This window comes from Cryptotermes secundus, unplaced genomic scaffold, assembly GCF_002891405.2.
Source record: "Cryptotermes secundus unplaced genomic scaffold, Csec_1.0 scaffold309, whole genome shotgun sequence".
Lineage (NCBI taxonomy): Eukaryota > Metazoa > Arthropoda > Insecta > Blattodea > Kalotermitidae > Cryptotermes > Cryptotermes secundus.
In genome coordinates this window covers 589,133-612,626 of record NW_019723305.1, presented here as the reverse complement: position 1 = coordinate 612,626, position 23,494 = coordinate 589,133, and the positions used below count along the sequence as shown (strand labels likewise).

The 23,494-nt window shown below is 36.6% G+C and overlaps 1 protein-coding gene across 4 annotated transcripts; it reads left to right on the top strand.

The window, feature by feature from the left end:
* Positions 1-757: 757 nt before the first annotated feature.
* On the top strand, positions 758-21,711 carry LOC111861732 (guanine nucleotide-binding protein subunit beta-5a). 4 transcript variants are annotated; one of them, XM_023846537.2, is made up of 11 exons: positions 760-863; positions 2,798-2,934; positions 7,290-7,443; positions 8,495-8,631; positions 13,090-13,208; positions 13,576-13,702; positions 16,178-16,321; positions 16,407-16,547; positions 16,658-16,754; positions 17,503-17,669; positions 19,494-21,711. In XM_023846537.2, exons 1-11 carry the CDS (start codon positions 857-859, stop codon positions 19,503-19,505), a joined length of 1,242 nt encoding a protein of 413 aa, XP_023702305.1. In that variant the 5' UTR covers positions 760-856; the 3' UTR covers positions 19,506-21,711. The 4 variants fall into 4 exon arrangements, with proteins under 4 accessions (XP_023702307.1, XP_023702305.1, XP_023702308.1 ...); XM_023846540.2 differs by lacking the exon at positions 2,798-2,934 and adding an exon at positions 5,844-5,964 and having other exon boundaries at positions 762-863; XM_023846541.2 differs by lacking the exon at positions 760-863 and adding an exon at positions 5,844-5,964 and having other exon boundaries at positions 2,880-2,934.
* The last annotated feature ends 1,783 nt before the right edge of the window (positions 21,712-23,494 follow it).

Sequence of the window (23,494 nt, the reverse complement as noted above, 5' to 3'; positions counted from 1 at the left end):
ATCACCCTTCACAGGACCCTCTTTAATACCTCTACATATACATAGCAGAGCAAAGCACAGCTCAATGCTTTCGAGTGCCTCAATTTTCGAGGAGCTATAAGATAATCAGAACATGCACATGCACACATTCATTATCTTCGAATTTGAGGTCCTACAAGATCCATTAATAAAGAAAACCTTTCAGTGCACATTCTGAAAAATGATTTGAACACTTCTGTATCGTGATTAAATTTCTTTAGAAAAAATATACACACCTGAGTTTAAATTATCGCGAAAGAACGGATGCACCAAATGTTTCCTTTTCTCCTGTCTTCTCCTCTTACTCCGTGTCAACTACCACCATATCATTACAGGAACAATATTATTATGTGACATTGCAGAAGAGAAGTGCACGAAATTGGCGGGCAAACACGCCCACCTGAGATGATATGAACAACTAATCGAATGTAAGTTTCCTCAAATCAGTTACCTGTTTGAAATCGGCGATATTTCTCGGTAGTTGCGGTTGCCAGTTTCCTTGGTGTGAGCCCGGCCTTACCGCTATTATAGAATGACACGTTTATAATTTTTTTTTCTCATCAATAACAAAGAGCTTCACGGAGCTAGTCCCGATCGGTCCAAAACCCCAGTAATTCGGTATGTCATTCACCACCTGCAGAACCCCTTAGAATTGCTAGATACAGTCATGGACGGTCATGGATTACTAGAGTTATCTGGAATTTGTACAGTGCCATGTAGATGGCAGCAGGTGTAGACTGTCTGCATCTTGCAAATAACAAGAACGCAGGCTACGCCGCATAGTAGGAAGAGTATCTGTAAAATAGGCAATATCGCACCAATTGTTGGTATTGTTCAAATGTGTGGTAATAATTCACTGTTATATTTCCAGTATTTATATGGTAGAAAATACAGCTCTCCACTGATAAAAAATTGTGTTTTTCTTGGACTGACATCCAGAATATGGTGACAAGAACACATAACGTTTTTTTCTCCCAATTGTAGCAACATTTACATTTTAGTTTATATTGCGTTGTTTTCTTTTTTAGTTGTGGGAGGTGGTTGTGATACTCCCTTGATTATTCGACTTCAAATGGCCCTCTTTTTATCAGCTCCTGGTGCTTTTTATGTTTGGAGCTGTAGCGGAATCAGAACAAAATCAGCCCCGTATTAAATAAGATATAAAATCTCGTGACTGTGACATATACATAGAATGGCGGATATTTTTATATATATCCATTGTATTATTATTTGAGACAACATTTGAGAGACGGCCGTGAGTCCGTCCTCAGATAAAAATCCTTTTCTGTTGGTCCAGTTATATATAAGTATCCTCTTCCTCCGAAACATCGCAATCTGTGCAATTTTACTTTCTCAAAATGACCCACATGGACTTACCCCAGAACTGAACGAGACTTTCCTCAAATAGACGCTAGAGACTTCAGTATGGCACAACAGCACTTACCAGTTATTATTAATATTATTAATTAAGTTTGCCTTATGTTAGTATTTAGTGTGGTACAATAAAATTCACCAACTAGTTATTGTAATTATTGTTACATTTTGGGGGAAAAGTATCATAAATATACTAGATTATATTCTGAAGGTGTTCTATGTATAGGCGTTCTTCACAAAGCGAAAAGAACGCCATATGTACAGGTGATGTCTGGCTGCCTCTCTGTCTATGCACATGATTTCACCTAAGGGTTGGAAAGATTTTTAAAATTTGATATGGGATTAATAAAGCTCACTTATTGCAGCAAGTGCACTTTTTATGTAAACTGCAGAGAACACCTTTTGGCATTTTGTGTACATTATGGAGTGTCTCCTTTCCAATCATATGCTGCATCCACATAAACATATTGTTTAGCTCAATTTCATTTGTGCAGTGTAGCTTATGTTGTGTATTTAGTGACTGCTTGTCAATAATGTTTAGCATTATTTTTGTTATTTTATAGAACCAATTTTATAATTTTTACCATATCTATATGCAAAAAGTGTCCTTCTATAAGTGATAATTTTTTAATTCATTTTTCCAGTTAAGCTTTTGCCAGTTTTCAGATACTAGTACCACCACCACCACCATTACTACTGCTGCTGCTACTACTACTACTAATACTACTACCACCACCACCACCATTACTACTGCTGCTGCTACTACTACTACTAATACTACTACCACCACCACCACCATTACTACTGCTGCTGCTACTACTACTACTAATACTACTACCACCACCACCACCATTACTACTGCTGCTGCTACTACTACTACTAATACTACTACCACCACCACCACCATTACTACTGCTGCTGCTACTACTACTACTAATACTACTACCACCACCACCACCATTACTACTGCTGCTGCTACTACTACTACTAATACTACTACCACCACCACCACCATTACTACTGCTGCTGCTACTACTACTACTAATACTACTACCACCACCACCACCATTACTACTGCTGCTGCTACTACTACTACTAATACTACTACCACCACCACCACCACTAGTAGTGGTACTACTACACACAACAATCACACCCTTTTCATAATATCATTTGTAGATATCAGTGGCAAGTCCTGTATATAAAAGCAAAGTGTGTGGTTAGGTGAATTCAGACACAGAATAAAATTAGACCATATATTTTGTGTCCATATTCAGAGTAAAAGAATGTTGGCATAGAGAAAATGTAAAGATCATACACCTTCTCCATATGCTACCTAAAATTCTTGTGGTTTTTTTAATTTTTTATTTTTCTAGTAAACATTTATTCTTTCCTTCACTCCTAGTTCTGGTTCATTGCACATATTCCATCCTGCTATGCTTTATTCGTGGCTACAAAACTTGTTCAGAAAGTAATTTCGGAAAAGAACAGCTATTGCATTATTTGCATGCTGTACATACACAATGTAGGCTACTGGAAATGGTAAGCATTATTTCAAGATTTCATGTACTTTTCTCTAATTGCACATTAAAATAATTCTAATGTTAATAGATTAATTACAAAGAACATGAAAATTTGAAGTTCTTTATATAAGTGTAATATCCTCTGGCAGTTTGCCAGCCAACACTATTGTTCTAGGATTATCTGCTTTGATTCTAGAATTCTTCGCTTATAGTGTATTCAGATTCCTGTGGTGTTTAGTTAGAAATGTTTGACTGTAACCTGTAATTTTCAACTTTATGTTCGGCCATAACTGAAGTGAATACAATTGAACATGTCAAAAAATAACAGTGAATACATCACATGTCAAAGTCACATAAAAGTTACACAATGAACTATCACGATAATATAATAACCATTATAAGGTACATAACCATAAAAGGTGCATAAGACCAAAAGAAAAATATCAGTAATATAAAACAAATAAACATGATATTAAAAATTGCAAACCAAAAGAAAGTCAAACTAGTCATCAATCAATATTAGTTGATAAATTCTCGAAGAGAATAGAAAGTGCTACGCAGCAAATAACTTTTTAGTTTCCTCTTAAAAACATCAACATTTTGAACGCTTTCAATTCAAGGGGAAGGCCATTAAATATTTTAGTTCCCATATTGATCACACTTTTTTTGCAATACTCGGTATTACAAAGTTGGACATACAAATTAAGTTTATGTATGGTATTGTAGCTGTGAATGTCAGAATACTGAGTTGTATAGATCTTATTCTTTATTATAAAACAAAAAATCTCAAATATATATAATGTGGTAACAGTTAAAATCTTAAATTCACCAAACATATTTCTACAGGATACTCTATTATTAACACCTTTAATCACTCTTAGACATTTCTTCTGTACTTTAAATACAGTTTCAGGGTCCTTAAGTCCCCCACCCCCAAAAAATAATACCATATTTCAATATAGATTCAAACTTAGTAAAATAAACATTTCTTAATACAGGTCGGCTAACTGAGTCACATAAGAATTTAATTAAATAAAGATCCTTGTTGAGCTTTTGGCATACGTATTGATTATGAGTTGCCCAGCTTAGATTTCCAGTAATACAAATACCCAAAAATTTTACATTTGATGAATAAATTATTTCCTCATTATTTAAGCACAAAACATTTCTATAGATTGGACTGGGTGTTCTTCCCTAAAAGAATATTACTTTAGTCTTATCTGTGTTTATTATGAGATGATTTTCATGGAACCAATTGTCTAATTGATTCCTAACTTGTAGGATTTTTTCAATTAATGATAAAAGCTTATTGTTAGTAAGTAGTATATTTGTATCATCAAATAATATGACCTTAGCCTCATGAATAGCTGGGGGCAAATCATTTATGAACTATAAAAAATAATAGGGGACCCAAAACAGAACCTTGAGGTATGTCATGTTTTATAGCCTTGAGTGATGAAGTAAATGTCTTTTAAGTTAGAAGTCTTTTGATCAGCCTGTTAAATTTCAACAAACTGAGTTCTGTTAGTGAGATATGGAGTCATCCATGCATGAATTATCCCTCTAAGCCCATATAGCTCCAGTTCCACAAGCAGCAGATTATGATTTATAACATCAAAAGCCTTTGATAGATCTAAAAATATGCCCAAAGCAAATCGTTTATTATCTGAATCTTTCTGAATTTCATCAATAAAGGTTTGTATGGCAATAAAAATAGATTTCTTCTTTCTGAAGCCATTCTGAGCATCCGAAATCAAATTGAATTTATTTCAGAAACTCACAACTCTATTATACAATAACATTTCAAAAATTTTAGAAAATATGGGCAGAATTGAAATTGGTCTATAGTTTGAAGTTTCTTGTTTCCATCCCTTTTTAAAAATTGGCCGAACTTTAGCAATAATCATTAGGTTTGGAAAGGTTCCAGAGCATAATGACAAATTAAATATAAAAGTTAAGGGTTTTTTTTAATAAACTCTATACATTGCTTCACTGTCATTTCCGGAATCTCATCATAGCCCTCAGAAAGTTTCCCTTTTAGTTTACTAGTGACCTTTTGAATCTCCTCTTTAGTAACTGGTACAAGAAACTAATTTAGATTTTGTATTATGTTAGTGGCAGAGATGTAATCATAATTACAATCCTTTTTTAGTTGTATCAACTTATTTACATTATTGACAAAAAAAATCATTAGATTGGTAAGATATATGCTGGGAATTTGTAACTGACATAGAGCCTATTTCTAAAGAACTATGAATAGATTTTTGACAGCTTCCTGATTCCTGCTTTACTATTTCTTTGACCTTAGAATGATTCGGTCATTTTCTCTTTTTCGAGCATCAGATATCACTTCCTTATAAATCCTTATAAATTTTTTTATGTAATATCAAAGTAAATATCACATTTGTTCAGATTACATATCAGTGGTTTGACAGTGAGTTCAAGAATGTGCAGTGGCACACTTCATATTTCTAGCCCTGGCGGTTTGTGTTCACATCAGTTTTAGTTTTATCCTGCTATTTCAGATTTTCCTGAAGAAAGGTTTGTTTTTTTTTATAACTTGTCACATAATATACTTTCAGTAGGGTTACTAACAATCTTGAATCTGTAGAATACAGTTTCAGAAAAGCAGTGGTTTGACTCCCATGTTTCAAGTCTGATTGATTAGAATTTTCTGTTTCATTTCGTAAGTATGTCACAGAAACAGAATGGAAATTAAATCCTATCATTATGACTCACTCTAGCACTATGGTTTGTTATTGGTAGGGTAGTCAAAACAGTGTTTTATTGTAAGGTGCATAAGCTATGCACAATATGGTTTTGTTACTTCTTTTGATGCAACTTAAGTTCTTAAAGTAATTTTGCCTGTTTTAAAGACTGGATCAGTTCATAATTTGTGATGTTTATAAAAGAAGATATGTCTTTCAGTATGCTGACTGGAAGCAGTGGTGGTATTGGTAGTAGTGCTTAATTAAAGAAGCACAAAGCCATGAAGACATATGGGGGAGTACAGGTATAGCTCTATTCTTGAACTTGGCACTACTTGGAGGTGAGTGATCAGCTTCACAACCTGGCTGCTTTACGTCTGGGGAAAGCCCCTCCCCCACTTCCAGTACCCATTGAATACAAGACTGAGTGAGCCTCAGAGCTGATCTGGATGCTGTAGAATAGAGAAACATCTGTTTTCTCTGCCATGACTGAAACCCCTGCCATCCAGCTCGTAGCTCATCACCACACCAACCGAAGTATACCGAATCTTCCAGCTGTTCTAATAGTCATTGATAAAATAATATTCATTGTATGTAGTTTCATTGGAAAATATCTAATTGAAGGATGAAATGATCCCACATAGTCTGATAAACTTCTACGAGGCTATGCATATCATCTAAGAAGATAATCCTCTTCCCAGTCACTGCTGTAAAGACCTCAAGTGTGACATGTTTAAGTCACAAATAGATTTGAATTTAGTGGTGAATTATGTTAGATTTTATTTATTTATATTATGTTTTAAATAAATAAAACATGAATTTTGAGAAAGGTGTTACAAATGTCATGATGATGTGTTTGACTCTTGACATGGCACTGATGTGCCTTATACCTGTAGCAGTCAGGAACAAATCAGTATTGCTGAACACAACTCAGATAACAGAAATGAATACCAAGCACTGTGATGGAGTGGTTAGCACCTCTATGTTGTATATAGTAGGTAGGTTTAGAAGACCNATGAAGCAAGTATACCTACAACATCGCCTACCTCTTCATTCCCTTTTATACCTGTCTCCTGCCAACTTAACTACTTCCCAATACCCTATTTCCACATGACCTAACAATATTACAGATCTACCAAATACTAAAATCCATTCAGTCTATGCAAATACTTCAATTATTTTATAGTTTCTAGTTATTTTATTTTCCCCCAGACACACACCAGCAAACAAAACGTCATAATGCACAACATAAGCTAGAATTTAAATATTAAAATTATTCTGTTATATCATTATAGAACTTTTTATTTATTAGTGGTTGTGTTGATGGTCACCAGAATACTTCAATCCCATTATACACAAGAGGATGAAAAAATAAAGTCCTCTAGTCTGTGCCTGTTACCTACCATATTTCCTATACAGACATGTTTTAATTTGCAGAATTGAGGTTCTGTCCTCAGGGGTTGAGCAGTAGAGTACAAAACTGATCATTTTCCATCATCTGGGGCCGAGGTTATAACTGTGAAGACTGTGTGAACCTTCACCTCAATTTACTTGTGTGATTTTTTCAGCTGTGCAGACACATGGACAGCTTTAACTTTTATCCTTTCACTTATTTGTACACTGTATTGTAGGACATTAACTTGTGCACCTGCGATGTTGTTTACAGGTGTGCTACAGAAGCCAGAACTTCACTGATATGGCTTCTGATGGAGAATTTAAAGCACACAGTCCTGGCGAAACCATTGAAGCTCTTACAAAGGAAGCTGAGGCTTTGAAAGCGAAACTTGAAGAAGAGAGACAAAAGTTAAATGATGTTGCATGTAAGAAAGATAATTAAATTTATAAACTTTTGGATTATAATTTTTTATATGATAGTCAAGGCAAGATACATTCAGATTTGAGGAAGGAGGGAAGAAGTTCTTGTTCAGAGTTACGACTCCTAGTTCATACTGAGGAGGGTTTGTATTTCCTTTTTAGTTCAGAAACAAGCTAGAGTGCAGTTTATTTTCTTGTGGCTTTCAGTCCCTCTAGACATATTATGAGTGTGGAACTTAGTCATCACGAAGGGAATAACATAGATTGAGTGTGTCTGAGAATGGTGCTGAGGGAATATTTGGACTTATGAGAGATGAAATAATAGGAGGCTGGGGAGAGTTGCATAATGAGGAGTTCCATAATTTTAACTCATCATTAGATATTACTGCAGTGATCAAATCAAGGAGGGTGAGATGGACAGGACATGTAGCACATGGGAGATATGAGAAATATATACAAAATTTACAAAAAACTTAGACAACAGACCTGAAGGGAAGAGATCACTCTGGAGAAGTAGGTAGGATTGGAAAGTAATACAAGTTCTGAGAAGAACTGATTCCAGACTTTATTTTAATGTGACATGGACTGCAAGGAAAATGACACATCCAACACTTCTTCTGTTGTGTGTGTATTCATTGCAGCAGGAACATGTTTACCAATCAGTTTCCTCACAACAATAGGAGAAATACACAAACACAGAGATGGCATGGTGATTTCATAAGCATACTTTTATTTTTTTCAAAATAGGGAACATTGGCAAAAAAAATGGATCTTAAAAGAAGTACGGCAGGAGGATTTGGATGGGACTGAATTATCTGTCTCAGGACAGGGACGAGAGGCTAACTTTTGGGAGCACAATAGTGAACCTTTGGGTTCCGTAAAAGGCGGGAAATTTCTTGACCACTTGAGCAACTATCAGCCTCTTACAACCAACTCTGGTTTGTGGAGTTGGATCAGAACCTGTCAGAAGTTCCCTTGCTTTGCCATGTGCAGTTTGTATTGGCTGCATTAGGCAGTGTTAACAAACACATGAAATGACATTGTTTCTCACTGCAGTATCCACAGTAGCTGAACGGCTTGAGGTCATTAATTATCTCAATATCAAGCCTCGTCGTGTTCTCAAAGGTCACCAGGCTAAAGTGCTCTGCTCTGACTGGTCACCTGATAAACGTCACATTGTATCATCATCTCAGGTAATTTCATTTTTGAAATGTAGCTTAATTTCATTATACCCAAGTTACTGTGTTCTTGTAGAACAGAACTTGGGAAAGTGAATGCTGTCTGCCCTTAGCACCAGATCTGGCATGTTACATGCATGGGGAGGGGGGAAATAAAATAGATGTGCTATGATAAGCAGGAACTACAAATAAGTTACCATTACAGAAGTTCTGGAAATGTCTGCTGTGTGTTCTAAGTTCATCCATTATGAGGGTAGTACATGTTTTCAGATGTACAAACTTGGAGTTATTACTTTTATACCCTTTAAGTGGGGGAGGGGGATTTTTATAGGCAAAATCCCTTGGCTTCATATGTAGGAATTGTGAAGGCTACATGCCAAACTTACTATTCTGTCATTGAGCACATGTTGCAACACTCTTTCGTTATAAGCTGTGATGTAATCATGTCAGAAGTATCCAGAACGTCTTTTAATGTCTAGAAGACTCACAAAATGGGAAGAAAATAACATCCCTCAGTTACAGTGTTTTTTTGTATGTGGTATGTAAATACTATAGAACATATTCGTATTATGAGAGGGGGTGGGTTTCCCCATGCACTTAGACCAGTTATTTGTCCATTGTGCATCCCCCTTTAATTTCTACTGTCGCCATACCCTACCGGTAACGGTGCGTGCCATCAGCCCCCGTATAGCCAACGAGGTCAGCCCTCGGTACCTTGATGCTTCCCCCATCCACCAGAGGCATTGGAGACTACTTGGGTGGGAAAGGGCCTGTAATTTAGCTCAGAGGTCTCCTAGAGACATGAGGTTCTTTTACGTGCCGTAAATCTATGACACGGGACACACGGCTTAAAGTCCCTCCCGGAGGACTTGTTCCCTGAATTTTTCCGCCCTTAAAAATTCCACGACCTCCGCCGGGTTTGAACCTGCGTACCTTGAGTCATGAGGTGGGAACGTTACCCCTAGACTACGGAGGCCGCTCTATAGGAACATATGCTGACAGTTTCTTTTGACATCACACTCAGCCTCTACTTCTTAATTCTCTTTTGAATACCAAGATTGGTCCTGTTATATGTATTTCCTTCATTAAGCTGCAAGTTGTAATCAGTGGCATTTCTCCTTTGTAGACATTTGCACCTAAATGAATTTTGTTGCTTGTACAGCTGATGGTTGAATGTATTGGAAAATATGAAATTGAACTGTATTTCACTATTGTTATGATTTATGCATTCTTGGTACTTTCTGCCTAAAGTAAATAGATAAAGAGATCACATTCATATGCCCGTTTCATCTCCCAAACCATCTAACAGAATTTGATTAAATTGAGTATAGAATGGAACAAACTGAAGGGTTCAGTAATTCAGGCTGCAGACAAAGTACTAAGAAGATACAATAAAAGGAGTTTATGGAGTTTGAACCAAAACATAGCTCACGTAACAGCAGAGAAAAAGAAAGCATACCTACAGTTTCTGCAGACTAAAACAGAAGCTGTCCAAACTGAATACAAGAGGATAAGATCAATCAAGAAAAGAGAAACAAGATGAATAAACAGAAAAGTTAGGATACATATATAAGTAACAAAGGGTAAAGATGTCCATGAACATCAAGAAACAGCATATGAAATACTAGGACAACTAAATAAAACAGGAAGAGATCAAGAAGAAAGCAGTGTTCTGGGATATTGTGTTAACACAATATCTACACGGCACCACATCCCAGAAGACTGCTTTCTTCATAGTCACCGCCATGAAAACCTAAAATCTTACACAGAAAGAGATTAAATCCAATTAAACTTTATGTCTAAGGATGAATGAAGTAGACACTTTATAAAGATTTATGCACAATATAAGAAGAACCCATTATAAACGCTACAACAGATGAGAATGTAGAAACCATATCAGTAGAACTGATAGAAGTTATGAAATATAGAAAGAATAAAAAGGCACTGGGCTGTGACAGAATAAACCTAGAACTTATGAAATATGCACTGACTGTGTTTCATTACAGATTCTTAGATCTGCTGACTATATGATGGAGGAATAGATATAGCCATGAAAGCCAAAAAAGGAAACCGAGAAATTTGTGACAATTATTGAGATATTAGTTTATTATGTGCAGCATAAAAATTATGTCAAAATAATTTCAAGGAAAATAAGTGTAATAAGTGAACCCTAATGAAGAAGAAAATAGATTTAAAAGAGGAAGATCTTTCATGGACAATGTATTTACAGTCCAGCATCTCCTGGAAAGGCATATATAGAGAATCTAATCTGGAAATCACCTGCTCTTTGGAGACTATGTAAAAGCATTTGATTCAGTTTTATGAGAAGAATTATGGGAAACAGTGATTGAAAATGAATGTCCAACACATCTAATAAGAACAATCCAAAGGATATACCAAAATACATCCATAATAGAAAAAGACAGAATAAATGATAATACACAGAGCTTGACAAGGATGCCGTTTGTGACTGGTACATTGGCAAAGTCATTGAAGATTGGTTGCAGATGACCAAACAGAATATTCTAGCAAAGGATTTAGTTTTAAGTACAGCCATATTTGTGGATGAGCAGGTGATCAAGTACATGTGTGAACATGGTAACGAACCTTTGGGTTCTGTGTAGGGTGGGGAATTTCTTGATTAGATGAGCACATGTTTAGATCTTCTCAAGGACTTTGTTCGTGCAGTTAGTGTGTATACATGGTGATATCTGCTGGGAAAGTTTTTAAAACATGCAGCAACCTGCAGGTAGATGTCTGTTCTCAGGCATACTGATTGTTACACTCCACTAGTGAGTCATCTCTGTGCAGATGTGTTTAAATCTACACAACTTTTCTTTTATATACTGCTTGCTGAAGATAGCAGTACTTATATGTATAAATTTCTTTCAGCGATAGTCTTTGTAGATTATATCTATGAGGACTGTTTGGAATATAACCTACAGTGAGCTGTTAAAAACTGAGCAGTGAGAAAAAAAGACTTTATTATATACAGAAAATACATACATACTTAAGCTATTTTGGAGCACAGTCACCATCAGAAATGAGGCATTTGTATTGGGAATAAGTTTTTATATGCTTGTGTCAAAGAAGTCTGCTTCCTGTGAGCAAAGCCACGTTTTGACACCTTCCATCAGCTCGTTCCCATTGTTGAAGATCTGTAATCCCAACCAGTTCTTCAGGTAGGAAAGTAAATGATAGTTGTTCAGAGCAAAAATCAGGGCTGTAAGGGTGGTCAAACAACTCCCAGTTGAATGCTCTAGCAGTGCTAAAGTGGGAGCAGCTGTATGTGGACACACATTGCCATGGAGGACTACTACACTAGATGTCAGCATTCCACACCTTATGTTCTGAATGGCCCTATTATTGTAGTCCCTTGTTGCATGAACTCCACCATCAGCTTTCTGGCAGACATTTTCTTAAACTTTTTCGACTTGTTCAGTGGATGTGCATTCCCTGCTTTGATTGCTCTTTGGTTTCAAAATTCACAAAGGAAACCAAGGTTTCATCACATGTTACTCATATGATGTGATTGAGAAATTCATCACCATCTTTGTGGTATCACTCTGAAAAAGTCAAAATAAAAGCCATTCTCTGTGTTTTATGCACACCTGTGAGCAATTTCAGTATCCATCTTGCGCAAAACTTGTGGTAGCCTAGCCTGTGATAATCTCAGAGAGAAGAGTGTATGAAATTTGTGGAAATTCACATGAAAGTTCTGAAATTGTGAATCACAATCTTTCACAAATTTTTTGGTCAACACTTTGAACAAGAACATCACTTACTACAGATGGCCAACCACTTCGCTCTTCATCGTGAACATTTGTTCGCCTATCTTTGAGCATTCTACACCATTATCTTACAATATAGGCACTCATTATATTTTGGCCGTAAACCAGCGGGCATAATTTATGATTGATTTCAGCAGCACACATGTTTCACCATGAAAAAAGCAGATAAGTGTGAATTCTGCAGCTGGCAGGATTATCAATCGCAGGACACAACATAACTTGCTTTGTAGAGACAAGAACAGACATTAGGTGACCACTTATGTGTTGGTTTACAAGGCAATGAGTATGTGACGTTACCTCGCATGCACTTGCTCCCCCCTGATCCTAAATTAGTTGCCTGAAATAAACAGACATTACTTTCCGAATAGCCCTCGTATATTAAAGCACTGCAATTTTTGATGAATTTTAAATATCAATTAACCTTTTTAATATGAAGTGTACATGCATGAAATATTATATATTCTGCCACCACTGGCATAGATTTCTGCTTCTGCAGCCACTGCATGTGGGTATCAGTGTGTTGGATATGGGAAATTTGATCTAATTAATGTTAACACTTTGTGCGTTCTTATACATTTCTTATAATCAGTTTTGACACTGTGTTAGAATATTGGTTTCCTTTAAGTGTCAAGTAGTGGAGATGGCAGTGATATGATGATGATAATGGAAGTTAATGTTTCAGGATGGCAAGATGATAATATGGGATGCATTCACAACAAACAAAGAACATGCAGTGACCATGCCTACAACATGGGTGATGGCATGTGCGTATGCTCCATCAGGAAATTTGGTAGCTTGTGGGTTAGTTTCATTTCACATTGTAAGTATGTAGCTTGAGATGTGCAACCATAGGAACAATGCTGTACAGTATTTTGTTTGAGCAGCCACTTAGCTGATCAGAAGTCAGTGTGCAGTGATTCATACACTAATAAAAACATATGCCACTGCAAGGTTTCTACTGTTATAAGAAGTGTATTTTTTTTTCTCATCCTTTCAAATTTTCTATGCATAATTATCCTGTACTGTTATATAACTTATGGAATTGATACACAGTTATTAAATAACCAAAGATGTAAGCAACCAAAAGTTTTAAAAATTATATGGTTGTGATATCAGCTACATAATTTCCATTATGTATATGAGATGTGTTCAATTTTTTTTTTATCAGGGGACTGGACAACAAGGTGACTGTATACCCTTTAAGTCTGGAAGAGGATGTGTCAACGAAGAAGAAAACTGTAGGAACGCACACTAGTTACATGTCATGCTGCACTTTTCCCAACTCTGATCAACAGGTTTGCATTATTTAGAAATACGATGCAAGGATGTGGACTGGATTCATTTGTCCCAGAATAGGAATCAGTGACAGGCTTTTGTTGACTAACTGGATGACACTTAGCTTCTCAAGAATGACTCTGCTCCAGGAATTATTTAATCTTTATAGTAACAAAACTGGCAATGCTGTAACTCAGGCAGTTAGTGCCAATTTCTCTTTGTGGATTCCAGGGCAGTCTGTGGGATTTGTGGTGGAAAAACTAACATGGAATAGATTTTCCTCTGAACACTTTGGTTTCTGTCATCAGTCATCATCCCACCAGTAGCGGCCTCCGTAGTCTAGGGGTAACATTCCCACCTCGTGACTCAGGGTATGCAGGTTCAAACCCAGCGGAGGTCGTGGAATTTTTAAGGGCGGAAAAATTCAGAGAACATGTCCTCCGGGAGGGACTTTAAGCTGTGGATCCCGTGTCGTAGCTTTACGGCAAGTAAAAGAACCTCATGTTCCAAGGGGACCACTGAGCCAAATTCAGGACATTTCCTGCCCAACAGTAGTCTCTAACGCCTCTGGTAGATGGGGGAAGCATCGAGATACTGCTGAGCCAGTAGAGGCTGAACTCACTGGCTGAGTCGGGACTGATGGCATGCACCAGTACCGGTAGGGAATAGAGACTGGTAGAATATCATAAGGGGACGCACAATGGACCAACAGTTGGTCTAAGTGCATGGGGAAACCCACCCTCTCCAATACAATACAAATCCCACCAGTTCTGTTCTCAGATGTGTTCACTGCTCTTCAGGAGTGCCATAATCCTGCTACCCAACATGTTATGACAACCGTGGTCTTTATAAGGGAATTTGGTTAGATGGCAAAATAAATTATATGCCACTTCAGATTGCTAACGATCATAAGGATCATTGTGTGTTATGTAACTATTACACTTTGTGACATAACTTCTATATCTTTGAGGTTCTAATAAGTGGCTATTATGAAGAGTATTGTGTTCTGGGATGTAACACCATGTAGTGTGGTACGCGTTCACTGGTATTTCAGAGGAACATACTGCCTCCATCTTAGGGGCCAGAGAGAGAGCCCCACAAGAAGAAGCTCCTTGCTGGCTAGTGATTTGCTTGCCTCAGTCCTTGATCCTGAAGGTATATTAAAGGTGTACTTTACATATAAGACCACGCAGCCCATCTACATTACCTAACAACTGGTACCCTACATGCGCTCACACCCATTTCAAACATTAAAATTAAAGAAATTAGAATTATGTTTTTATTTAATTACTGGATTTTAATTTTTAACATGTTTAACTTTTAGCACAGATTATTCAAGACATACCTCACAAAAAAAAATTTAATTAAAATTTAGATAATAATGATGTGTAAAAAATGGACCCATTTTGATAATCCAGTAATGACATGTCTTTATAAAACCAAACGTATTGAAGAAAAGCAGTGGCATGCACACAGAGAGCTTGCATAAAAATAACACGTGAGCTGTGCTGAAAGCAAGAAGTAGCCACTGCAGCACATATAAGCATAGAGCAAATAACACATGAGCTGTGCTGAAAGCAAGAAGTAGCCACTGCAGCACATATAAGCATAGAGCAAATAACACGTGAGGTGTGTGCTGAAAGCAAGACGTAGCCACTGCAGCACATATAAGCATAGAGCAAATAACACATGAGCTGTGCTGAAAGCAAGAAGTAGCCACTGCAGCACATATAAGCATAGAGCAAATAACACATGAGCTGTGCTGAAAGCAAGAGGTAGCTGCTGCAGCACATATAAGCATAGAGCAGGTATCTCTGTGATTTTTTACTTTAAATTTTAAATATTAAAGCTAAATTGAGAATTTAAAATTTTAAACCAATCGATGAATCAATGTTAATAAAGATTTTAAACATAATTAACAAAACCTACAAAGGGAGTTTTGGAGTATTGGGTGCCGATTGACAACAGAGCAATGAAGAATTGGAAATCTGGAGTTCAAATGTTAATATCGAGTACAGTGTGACAGCTACATGAAGTAAAATACACCTGATGATGGCCACTTGCAGCCGAAACGTAGTGTGAAAGAAGGGGACAAGAACTACAATAAAATGTTGCATTTACGACGAAGTTTGTATTATACATATAGAAGTGTGGAATGTAACAGAATGCTTAAACATAATATAATAAAACCAAATGTTGATGATTTTTATAGATCAAAACATGTACTGGGATGAAAATAAAATAACCTGAATATTAAACGTTTTAATTTCAGTTTACAATCAGTTGTATTAACATCTCAAAAATATAACATTAATAAATGATACATGACAGGATGCAGAAAATGAAGATACTTGATGCTGAACACACAGGCAGTATGATCCTCTGAAACATCAATGAAGTTCTGTCAGACTATGTGACATTACTGCTGTATTGGATTTGATTTGCAAATGGAACGAATAATGGGCAGATAATTCACTGTGTTTTCATCCTTACAGATTCTTACTGGCAGTGGAGATTCTACTTGTGCATTGTGGGATGTTGAGTCAGGTCAGTTGCTTCAGAACTTTCATGGGCATGCAGGAGATGTTATGGCCTTAGATTTAGCACCATCAGAGACTGGAAACACATTTGTGTCAGGGGTAAGAACCTTACTGTATGAGAGAATTTTTTACTTCCCTCAATTTTATACTGGTAATTTGTTTTTAATGACTCGTATATTTCCAGAGTTGTGATCGAATGGTTCTCATTTGGGACATGAGAACTGGCCAGTGTGTACAATCATTTGAAGGCCATCAATCTGATATTAACAGTGTCAAGTTTCACCCTAGTGGTGATGCAGTGGCTACAGGATCAGATGATTCAACGGTTGGTTAAAGCATTTATTAATCCATCATGATATCTGTACAAACAGTGGCAAGGTCCTTGGTTATTTTGTTACAAAACATGAAATATTTTTTCCATTTTCCTGCTTCCAGTGTCGATTATTTGACCTGCGGGCTGACAAGGAAGTTGCCATTTACAGCAAAGAGAGTATAATATTTGGTGTAAACTCTGTGGATTTTTCTGTGAGTGGTAAGTTTTTTAATTAATTACGTGGGCGAGACAAGCACTTGTATAGTTCTTGTTTTGATATACATTCTTCCCCCTTCCACTTCATAGAGATTTGAAACTGACCAGTATAAATGGATGACTTCTCAGTGTCTGACTGTAATATTATCTTGAACAGAGTTCAAGAACACATCTGATGTTTTTAAAAAGTTAAGGTTGTATTAAGGCATTTCTTGAACACTCATATATGTTTTATACTGTGGATGAATATCTAAATAGATAACTTTTATAATTGTTGTATTCATTGTACTGTCTAGTTGTGTAATAACTATGTATTCTATGTTTTATAATATTGTCACGCGCGACAAATCACTATATTCAATATGGCGTGAAGTTAATTTATTCCACATTCGCTCTTACACTCACACAATTTACAATTACATTTACATCCAATGCTCTTGGCGACTTCACGATCCACACTGTGTCACTCCTGATCACACACTCTGGTCACATACTGCTCGGCCGGCTTTTTATACCATTCCCTGTTGCCCGTGTTACGTCAGAGTGGGAAGTGCTGTTACATCACTGCGGGGGAGGGGGGTGGAGTGTTGACTGGCCTGTTACCGTAGCAGTGGCAGTGCTCTGATGCTGTTACATTACCGCTGGCGGGGGAGGGGGGTCCTGTATAGTGCAAATATGTCACAATATTCTATATCCATCTTTGGATCTCTTGAACTTGCTATACATGTAAACCTTTCCTACTCTGTTGCAGGGCGTCTGTTATTCGCTGGTTATAATGACTATACTGTCAATGTATGGGACTCCTTGAAATGTATCCGAGTGACATTGCTATATGGGCATGAAAACAGAGTGTCTTGTCTTCAGGTGTCACCAGATGGGACTGCACTTTCTACAGGAAGTTGGGATTATACATTACGGGTAATTTATTTAATGAATAGTCTGGTTTTCTGCTTTGTGATTTTCTTGTAAACATTTAAATTGTTTTCTCTTAAGCTGGAGAAACATAGGGACTTGCATATCACAGTTATATAATGGAAGTTGACTTAGTAACTATGACTGTTGGCAAAAATGATAGCGGGGATGGAAAAGTTAAGCCTTTATGTCCGAAGTGCACGTCGTTTCACTGAAAGGTACATTCATTGTGGCCAATGTACACATATTCATGCATTCAGGCACTTAAATGCCACTAGTAGAAGCTTATGTAGAATCTTAAAATTATTTTTAAATACAGTAAAATCCGGTGTATGTAACTTTTTTGTTACCTGCTTGATGCATATATAGGCTTCACCCCTCTCCCTCTTCATGGTCATCTAACTGAATCATACCTTTGTAAAAGTGGCCTCTCAAGCTGCTTAATTGTATTTAATAGGTGAAGTTATCCCTATTCTGGGAACGATGTCATGAACTTTATGAAGTGGAATGGTAGTGCTCCATGCATTCTAAACACTGAAAGGAGTTGAGTGGTGAATTTTATGCTTTGATTGTATACATTGGTGTGGCTGAGTAAATCCTAGAGCAATTCTGGAAGCTCTCCTGCCAGCTACAGTATGAAGCTGACCATCTACATTTAGTGCCGTGGTTAAGAATGTGTGAAGCTCTGCATCCATGTCTGCTGTATGCCTTCATGGTATAGTTCTTAATTACAGGAGTGACTTTATGTTTACCTTTACCTTAGTTTGTTTTCTGTATTGCAGCATATCTGTATCACTAGTCAGCAAGTGAATTCAGATCACCAGTGGTAGAAAACTAAAACACTAGAAAACAAGTGCAGTGTCAGAAGCAACTAGATGTTGGTTTCTAAACATAATACAAAAAATATAATAATTTTATCTACACAAAAATTTAGGCTAAATGCATAAGTAAGGTTTTATATTTGTATTATAATACTGTGGACGCCGTTCACATTGTTCATTGGTTTTATTAACAACCTAGAAGTCGTAACTACGATTAATTATAACACTGTTGTGGGTTTACACAATTTACAAACCCTACACACTGAATCATTCACTCTATCTTCAGTAGTTTTCACTTATTTACAGTATAACACGGGAGCTATACAAGTGTCACTGAATTACACATTCCCAATGCCCAATGCCTTTCAGTTATCACAAACTATCACTATCATACATAAAATCTTCTAATCACGCGTTCAGTTTTCCTCCTCCCGCGGCTGCTTCGACTGACTGACTTCTGTTCTGCGAAATACTGGCTCCTTAGTTACTCCAGTTTCTCTTATAAACCCTCCATCAGACAGGTGGAAAATGCAGCTTGTTTCACTGTTGCATGACTGCTGTGTTTACAGAGGTGTTGCTTGGCAACACTGTTGAGAGTTGTTTACAGCTGCATAGCAACCAGTGTGGTTCGGTTCAGCACGGCACGGAGAAACACCGCTTTCCTTATTGTTGTATAACCTCGTTCCACTGTTGCATAACTTGGCAACCAACTGTTTATCAAGAGTCTGTCTTCATGGTAACTCGTTCCACATCCCACTGCCCAACAGCGGTTTGACATGTCACAACACTCATAACCACATTATTAACCTATTGATGAGCTCACCATTTATAGTTTTAGAAGAGTCAGTTGTGTTCATCTTTTCACATTCATATATTGTGGTCTGATAATGGCACATAAGTGGTGATACATGTAGGTAAATGAAGTGTGTCTTATGTCAAACAGAATATATAAACCATTTTTGTACCTTTGTTGTTTGAACTCAATTTCAGATTTTGATTTATGTTTCAGGTGTGGGCCTGAGCTGGGTTCAGGTGTATAATGAAGATATCAGATACTTTAGGATGTTAAGCACTTCCAGAATAAATATTTCTTACTGAAATATATCTGTATCTTCTCCACTACTCATTCATATTTAACTCATAATATTACTGGATATCATCATGGTGATGCACACAAACTGTGATCTTATCTGTAAGATATTGACTATGATATTTCATGTTGCAGATACACATACTCGTAATTTTCTCAGTACTAATAATAGTGTACAAGTGTATATGGGAAGACTGTTATTTAACTTCATGCCATCTAAATAACTGAGATGTTTGTGTTATAAATTTTACTGAACAGAAAAGTATATGATTTTTGTGCCATATTCATGTATGTTGACCATTTTTAATATTATCATCACCATCATTATAATTACATATTAATTTATATAATACAGCCGTATGGCAAGAAGTATTCATAATGTGCTTTTACAGCTGAAGTATAGTTTTGTGATATTTCAAGAAAATGTTCTCGAATTCAGTAGATCAAGTATGATCAGGTTCAACTTCTCTTCTCCATAGTAATGGTATAAATGTACTGTAGGAACATATGAAATACAATGTTATGTTGTAAAATGTCACAGCTACTGGATATCTGCTGATGATAATTTGTCCACCTAAGCAGGTTGCCTCAAAACCAAGTAGCCTGATTTGTAATTATGATGTATCCAAACCATCATGAATTTTCATGCTTTTTCTGTCCTTCCACATATATGCCAGGGCAATTTTCTGTGACCATTTCACACCCCATGTTTTCTGATTCACTGTGCAAAGTCTCACACTTAAGCAGACACCAAATTACACTTGAATTTGACAGTGCATACATATCGTCCAGGAACACTTCTCTGTGTTCAGTAAACTTATTGACTCATAGTTTCTGATCCCTGCAGGTCAGTTATAATTGTTTACATGTTTTGGACAAATGAGACTGGAATGCATCAGTTATGCACTCAGTTGTGATCTTCAGTCTCTCTCAGACCATGTGATGATGGTACTTGTTATCCCATTTTTCTTTTACATGTTTCTGAATCAGAAGTTTTTCCATGACATGTTGTAGCTTTAATCATACCAGATATTCCTGCTGCAGTTTGGTACAAGAACCTAATATTTTAATGTGTAACTGTATCAAGTTTAGTGTTCTCTCCTTGAATCTTCATGGTTACATGACACATCTAGCTTCACACTGTAGTCTGGTATAGTGGATACCTGTGTTTCAGAGGGACATACTGGCTCAATTTCCAGGGTAGAAGTGAGCAGAGTTGGGAAAGTGACAGACTATATAGACATGTGGGGAAGAAACAAGTCTTAGTCTTCACCGCCATAAAAACCTTAAGTCTTACATATATGTCTATTTATATCTAGTTGTTTGCGTAGGACAGACCTTTCATGTTGCCTGTTCTCCAAATACTGAATTGTTTCCATTAATCCTTAGTTACTCTGAATACAGTAGAACAAAAGTAAATGTCTCCTGCCATACTTATTGTACTAAAATGTAGCACACAGTGACTGTCACTCTTAGAACATCCAGTAACTTGGATTACCTGAAAATGTAACGAAACGTTTCCTGTACCCTGTTGCTTTATCCCAGAATTATAAGTATGGAACACTTAACAGTGTTTAGTATTTGGATCTCAGTTTTTGTTCCTATTGCTGATTTATACAAGATTAAAATATATTTAATATGTAATTAATAAATAACATATTAGAAGTTGACATGCTGTTAAATTTATTCAAGCAACCAGAGGATGCTTTGTTGAAATTAATCCAATGCACAGGCATTTATAATACCACTAGTTGCATTGAAAAGATGTGTGATAAATGTATGTGTGTCACCTTTGTTAATAAATGTAATCTGCAGACTTCAGTGTGTACACTAAAATGTCGTCACTGAAGATAATGTCATGGCCAAAGTTTCAGAGCCATTACACAATGAATTTATAGAGAGCTGGTAAAAAATTTAATTCTAGGTTATATTATGTTTTTATAGTCAAAGTGTTGCCATAAACAGTATGTTATAATCTAGAAATTAAAACAGTGATGTACAAAGTAAATGTGTTACAGTAAAGGTTTTGACAAAGCTAAGAAACATTTGTTTTTGTTTATTAATTATAATTTTATTGAAGGAATGTTAGCTTTAATTTTACCTGTCAAATCTGATCTCATCCCTTACAAAAAAAAAACACTGCGAACATGGTGCTGAGGAGAATATTTGAATATCAGAGGGAGATATTAACCGCTTCAGTGGTATTCCCAGAATTTCACCATTATTCACTCTCACTCCTACTTAGTATACCCCAGGAAGTTCTCGGGCTCAGTGCACTGATGATTCTACAGGCTGTGTAACAGCTGTTGTATGTGTTTCTTATTATCAGAAGATTGCATCATCATATGGAGTGATCTATCATGATGTTCTGAATGTGCCAACTTATTACGCTTTTCTTAAGGCAATTATTTAATGATGCTCTCAGTATCAGGACTATATAGCATCAAACAATGACAGTGTATTTTGTATTTTTTTTAATCATAGCTCATTATACATAGCAATTGCTAATGACAAGCATGGCTACAAGGAAAAAGAAGAGTTTGTTTCTTGAGCTGATTTGTGTTTTGGAGGACTGAGGATGATTCTAAAAGTAATCTAAACTTGAAGAAAGCAGTCTTCTGGGATTTGGCACCGTGTATATGTGGTGTTAACCGACGTTTCGGAGGAACGTATCCTCCATTGCGGATTTCTTATATTTTTCTTCTACCCTGAGGATAGAGGCGATACGTTCCTCCGAAACGTCGGTTAACACCACATATACACGGTGCCAAATCCCAGAAGATTGCTTTCTTCATAGTCACCGCCATAAAAGCCTCAAATCTTACAGAATCTAAACTTATCAGATGGTAAATTTGAAACTTTTTATTGCTGTAGCAGTTCAGATGAAAGTAGTGAAATAGAAGTAATAGCAAAGGCAGATATATCAATTACATCTACTGGGTGATTTTTATGAGAACCTAACATTAGGAATGTTATGTATTGGAAGGCTAGGACCATTTTGGCAAAATTTTTATGCACAGTGCAGCAACTAAACAGCATGGTGTTCAGTGTAGAGAAGTGTGTGTTAGCTCAGAACAGAATTGTTTAAAAGAGGCCAAAGTGATAACAGCCACCAATTTGGATGCCCAGCACCAGTAAAATCTGTGATATGGTTGATAGAAAATTAGCATAGAAGTGGCATAATAAAAAAATGTTCAGTGCTACCTATCATTTGCGCAAGAAAGAAGATGCAATCAGGAAACCATAAATGGTAAAGGAATATGATTTGAGCATGGATGAGCTGCCAGGCTGGACCAGAAAATAAAGAATTGTGTCCAACAAAAAGTGTAGTGATATAAAGAACTTTTCTTCCACCTACATAATATTACAATTGTAAATTCACGCATTGCGCGTGAGAAGACTGGGGAGCAGAATGAACTACTTACGGAATCTTCCCAGAGTTGTTCATGGAATACATTATGGAGAAAATAACTTTTTGAAGTGGAAGATCATCAAAAATACATCCACCTGCATTGGAAGACACTTCCCAGAACATATTCCACCCACTGCTAACCAAACACGTGATCAGACACAACGGCATGGCGTAACGTAACCTGAATGAAACATCTAGATGCATCTAATACATCACAAGGAAAGCAGAGCAGGCTCCTTAAACATACTTCGTACAATATTATAGTTAAGCATTCTGTTGCACTTTATATGATATATGCTATAACTCCATCCTAAGTGCAAACTATATTTATAGGTCTTTCGTTTTGTTCCTCTCTATACACTACATGTTTCGGCCCCAAACGGCCATCATCAGGTGTATACACTCACTTATCTGTTACACTGCACTTATTTATAACATTTAAAATTTAAAAACATAGGTCTTTGTACTTTGTACACCTGATGATGGCCAGTTAGGTGGAAACGTTGCG